Source organism: Stegastes partitus, unplaced genomic scaffold (genome assembly GCF_000690725.1).
Source record: "Stegastes partitus isolate 25-593 unplaced genomic scaffold, Stegastes_partitus-1.0.2 Scaffold2133, whole genome shotgun sequence".
Classification (NCBI taxonomy): Eukaryota; Metazoa; Chordata; class Actinopteri; family Pomacentridae; genus Stegastes; species Stegastes partitus.
Window position 1 is genome coordinate 44984 of NW_007579864.1, and position 5920 is coordinate 50903.

At 44.7% G+C, this 5920-nt stretch overlaps 1 protein-coding gene across 1 annotated transcript in view; it reads right to left on the bottom strand.

The window, feature by feature from the left end:
- The window catches only part of LOC103374069 (acyl-coenzyme A thioesterase 4-like), a 51075-nt gene that overhangs the window by 37590 nt on the left and 7565 nt on the right, over window positions 1–5920 (bottom strand). The window contains exons 6-8 of the mRNA XM_008304098.1: window positions 3823–3942; window positions 559–641; window positions 272–365 (exon numbers count right to left, since the gene is read on the bottom strand). Of these exons, the coding sequence (XP_008302320.1) occupies window positions 272–365; window positions 559–641; window positions 3823–3942 (297 nt within the window). The remainder of the gene's footprint in view (window positions 1–271; window positions 366–558; window positions 642–3822; window positions 3943–5920) is intronic.

Consider the following 5920-nt stretch of genomic DNA (forward strand, 5'->3'; position numbering starts at 1 on the left):
AGTTTGACAACCACTGCGTTAAGCCACGTGACAATGTGTGATGTGTGGTTGGTCAAACCAAGTTACAGCATAAGAAAGATGTCATTTTACTTTCATCTTGATAACAGATTCATCTTCTAGCCATGATTCCCTTCGTGTCAAAATTATATATCATTAGATGTTAATACATCAAGGGTAACAAATAAAATCACACACTGTTTAGACATTTGCCTTGAAAACAGGATGAAGTGTTCAGGAATAAGACAGAGACAACGTGGCTGATGGTACTTACATCTACTTTGAGTGATGGGTCAGTGGGGATGGGCAGCAGCAATTCTCTCCAAATCACCTCATTCTTCTCACTGAAGCGAGTCTTTGAGCCGTGTCTGATTTGACAACAAATTAAATAAGAACATCTAAAAATCACCTCTACGAACTCTAACTCTGACAGGTGATGACTCAGACTTAGCCAAAACCAAGTCTTAGATTCACATCTGTTTGTCTCCTTATCCTTCTTTTAATTCAGTTTCTATCAACTTCAACCAAAATCATAAAGTACATTTAAACAGATATACTTACTTGTGAAAGTACTGCAGTATTTCTTGCACAGATCCATCAATCGGCTGCACATGACTCCCACTAATACACACTGCACATCTGAGCTGGGAGACACACACACACTTTAAGTATATGAAAACAATTTGTCTCAATCGACAAGCAGATTCCAAAGGGAAACAAGGAGCAAAAAACAAAAAAAACTTCAATGACAGTCCTTAAGCTTCCTGTTATACCCATAAAAGACAAAGGAAGATCAGACTTCATGGCAAGCCCAGCCCTGAAGTCTGATCTTACTTTCAGACCCTCCATGATGGTAACTGAGACACTGTAGATTAGCATTGGCCAGAGGGGAACCTCAGACAAAATTTGGTGTAATAGTTAATATTCCTTATAATCAAACATGACATTTTGGATCTTCTCTGTGTCATGTTGTCTGGACAGGGTAATTTTAGGGCAACAACTTTGATCTATCTAAGGCATTGACCATCTAAATAAAATGCTTTGGCACAGCTGAGCTACTGCTGGAGTAAAAGACTTCCAGGTTCTGTTTAAGAACTAAGACAGTTTCAAATAAGCTCATGGAGAAGAAATTCTTCTTCTGTTCTTGTGCTGTGCGGAAGTGGATCTTTCTGTGATTCTCCTGATGCATCATTTTTGCATTCAGCAGCTAAGCTTGTCATATCCTTCTTGAGGACAAGCCTAAGCAAATACTCAAACACACTGGCACTCTTAATCCAGCCCAGGTAACATGGTAAACTATTTCTAGGCCTGGAGGGTCCAGGATGTTCCTTGTCCCATCTAATATATGACCTACCATCTATACTCCCCTATAAAACAGTCAGCCAAGATTAGCTGTTCCCCACTGTTTCAAGTCCCTAAGCTATATAGTACAGATCTTGTTGACCACTTTTGACCTACCAGGTTTTGGCATGTATACATATGTACCATTTCAACACTACAAAAATCTTAGCTAAAATCTTACTTTTGTCCTTTTCAGTATATATATTTTCCTTATAACTTGTTTTAGTCATATTTATTTTGGGCAGCAGAGTAGGGAAGTGGTTAGCACTGTCACCTCACAGCTTGAAGATCTTGGGTTCGAATCTCGGCCTCATGTCTTTTTGTGTTTGCATGTGGACTGGCAACCTGTCTAGGATGTACCCTGCCTTTTCCTAAGTTAGCTGGGATAGGCTCCACCTTCCCCTGTAGCGATCCTACAGAGGACAAAGCGGTGTACAGATATTGGATGGACATTTGTTTTGACTAATACCCAATGAGGACCCTATACTATTTCAGATAGCAAACAGACAAAACAAAAAGGATCTTAAGGAGGATGTCTGACAACTTTCTAATGAGCTGCAAAACAGTCAAAACACACTGCCGTGCTTAGTGCAGCCAGTCAGGACACAGATCTGGTGGATCCTCCATCTGTCTACAGCTTTCCACCATCTCCAGCCAACCTTCATGCCCATGCCTCATAGTCATCTTACTGATCTAGGATTTTATATTCATCTTATTTTACAAATTGCACATTTTTGTTGTTGCCTCTCTGAAAATAACCAAAGTTGACTAAAGCAATGTACACATTTTAAAAAATATTATAAAAATAAACTTGATTTGATTTAAACAGGTGGCAGTGGTTTAAATTCCATCAACTCAGCAAAAACATGAATACAAAGGCTTTCATTTTACAAATACTAAGAATATGAAAATAAGTGTTAGCTGTAGTTCCATCCATCCATCCATCCATCTTCTTCCGCTTATCCGGAGTTGGGTCGCGGAGGCAGCAGCCTTAGCAAAGCCGCCCAGACTTCCCGGTCTGCACACACCTCCTCCAGCTCATCTGGGGGGACCCCTAGGCGTTCCCAGGCCAGTCGAGAGACTGGCCTGGCATCCGGAAAAGATGCCCGAGCCACCTCAACTGGCTCCTTTCGACGTGGAGGAGCAGCGGCTCTACTCCGAGCTCCTCTCGTGTGACTGAGCTCCTCACCCTATCTCTAAGGGAGTGCCCAGCCACCCTACGGAGGAAACTCATTTCTGCCGCTTGTATCCGTGATCTTGTTCTTTCGGTCAATACCCAGATCTCATGACCATAGGTGAGAGTAGGAACGTAGACCGGTAAATCGAGAGCTTTGCCCTCTTGCTCAGCTCTCTCTTCACCATGATGGTACAGCGACCGCAACACTGCAGATGCAGAACCATGGCCTCGGATTTGGAGGTGCTGATCCTCATCCCGCTTGCCTCACACTCGGCTGCAAACTGCCCCAGTGCACGCTGAAGGTCCTGGTTTGATGAAGCCAACAGAACAACATCATCTGCAAACAGCAGAGATGAAATTCTATGGTTCCCAAACCGAACCCCTTCCTCCCCCTGGCTGTGCCGAGAAATTCTGTCCATAAAAATAATTAACAGAACTGGTGACAAAGGGCAGCACTGGCGGAGGCCAACGCGCACTGGGAACAGGTCTGACTTACTACCGGAAATGTGAACCATGCTCCTGCTACGGCCGTAAAGGGAACGGACAGCTCTTAACAGAGGGCCCCAGACCCCATACTCCCGAAGCACCCCCCACAGGACGCCACGAGGAACACGGTCGAACGCCTTCTCCAGATCCACAAAACACATGTGGACTGGTTGAGCGAACTCCCATGAGCCCTCGAGCACCCGATGGAGGGTATGGAGCTGGTCCAGTGTGTTGCGACCGGGACGAAAACCAGACTGCTCCTCCTGAGGTTTGACAATCGGTCGCCCTCAGGAGTCCCACAAGCCAAAAATGACAGGTAGGACTCCTTCTTCAGCTTGACGGCATCCTTTACTTCTGACTTCCACCACCGGGTTCGGGGATTGCTGCTGGGACGGGCGACAGACCTTACGACCACAACTACGAGTGGCTGCAGCGATGATGGAGGAGGAGAACATGAACCACTCAGCCTCTATGTCTCCAACACGTGGCGGCTAAGCTAGAGGGCAATGAGCAGGCCCACTCCAGCCCGCCACCTCTCCCTGCGGGCAACGCCAGAGAAATGGAGCATCCAGCCTCTCTCTAGGAGTTGGGTTTCAGAGCCCAGGCTGTACGTGGAGGTGAGGCCGACTATATCTAACCGATATCGCTCAACCTCCCGCACAAGCTCAGGCTCCCTCCCCCCTAGCGAGGTGACGTTCCACGCTCAACAACCAGAGGCTGTGTATTCGGACCAAGCCATTGAGGCAGCCCCCCTCGACCACCACCCAGTCCTCTTAGCACCTTAGCACCCTATGACTCCCTCTGCGGGTGGTGAGTCTTACCTTTACAACCTGGGAGTAAACAGCCATTTTCAGGGTGAAAGCAGAGCCAAAGGAAAGGCCCAACATGGCGATCCTGCTGCCGAGGACTTGAGGATGCTGCTGCAGGACTCTGTAGGCTGTCTGCAGCAAGAAAACAAGTCAGAAAACTGCCAAAAAGTGTGACTACTGAAACAGAAAAAAGAAAGAGTTTTTCCCCTTTTATCTGACAAGTGTTAGATGTCACACAACTTTTAATGGTTCAACAAACTCAAATCTGAAAATATTTTTCTTGTCACACATTTCCATAAACCTGCTTCCATCACATCTCGGAGTCGGGTTGTTTGGGAATGCAGCCCAAAGCGGGTGGTAAACTCCATCTAAGGCTAAATACCGGCACAAGACACTTCAGTGTAAAGTAGGTTGCTATAATGTAGATGTAATCTTGAGTGTGAGCTTTCCTCTACATGCGAGTGATTGACAGTTCTTTAAGTTCAGAAAATGTGACTTCAGAGGTAGATTACCTTATCTTAGGTATTCGTTAATGCATTATTGAGGAGGCGACATACTCAGCCACTGATTTATGATCAATGCCTCTAAACAAATCAGAATCTTTTACAGAACAGATCTGATTTGTGCTGATTTTTAGCAAAATTTAGGAAAACAAAATGATCAAGAGGCTGGGCTCCAATATACTATTTTGTGTTTACATTGCACTGCATTTCACAATTTGCAACCTCAACCTGATTTTGAATAGCAGAGGAGAGCAGCTAAGGGCCAGACACAGTGCTTCATTTGTTTTAAATCCATCCATTATTCATACACCGCTTAATCCTCACGAGGGTTGCGGGGGGGGGCTGGAGCCTATCCCAGCCGACTTAGGGCGAAGGCAGGGGACAACAGGGGACAGGTCGCCAGACTCAGAGACAGACAACCAAGCACACTCACATTCACACCTACGGACAATTTAGAATCACCAATTAACCTCAACATGTTCTTGGACTGTGTGGGAGGAAGCCGGAGAACCCGGAGAGAACCCACGCTGCACAGGGAGAACATGCAAACTCCACGCAGAAAGATTCCGGTGCCGCCACCGGGACGCAAATCAGCAACCTTCTTGCTGCGAGGCAACAGTGCTAACCAACTGCGCCACCTTGCAGTCCATTTGTTTTAAATAATGTTTAAAATAGTAATGTTGTAGTAACAAGAAAAGAAGAAATGTGATTGTACATGAGTCACTTCCTCCCGCAATTTTTAATTTTAACAGTCAATTCATCTCACACTCACACTTTTATAACCAGCAGGCTGTCTGCGCATCATTGTCTCTGATCCATGACTTCAGTATGTTTTGTTTGAAATGCGAAGTGCAATTTGTATTTGAGAATTCAAAGGGAAAATCTATGTAGAACAAAAACTATGACAGGCAACAAGTCTCAGATCTCAACTGGGACTGTTGACACTGTGATGACAATACCAAAGAAGATCAGGAAAGACTTGGCTTAAACTAAAATAATTAGTAGATTAACCAAGTAGTAAATCAACAGAAAATGAACTGGAAGCTATTTTAAAAGTTGATGAATAGTTTACGCTATATTTAACAAGCAATCTCAAGCATTCTCTGATTCCAGATTTTTTTTAAAAAAAAGGTTTGCTGCTTTTTGTTGTTGCATGTTCTAGTAAACCTATTTAAATTTCACACCTTCATTTCTTAATACAATGTGAGACTGCTTGGCTGTCTGTCTCTGGGTGTGGCCCTGCAATAGACTGGTGACCTGTCCAGGGTGTACCCTGCCTTCACCCTTAGTCAGCTGGGATAGACTCCAGCCCCCTGTGACCCTAGTGAGGATTAAGCAGCATATAGATAATAGATGGATGGATGGTTTCTTAATACCTGGTCAGACACATTTTAATAGTGCTTTTATCTGACTTCTTTTATTCAGGAATCACATGCTGCTTTCACAAACTTGACATTATTCAGGTAACACTTAAAAGCTCACAACAGTGTTGGGCACTTCAGCCTGTAAGCTGTCACCCTGCTGTTCTAACTTCATCTGGTCCTTGAACATCATTCAGCTGCCAACTGTTGCAGATATCTCTCAGTTTGCTCTCAGCAAAAGCCAAC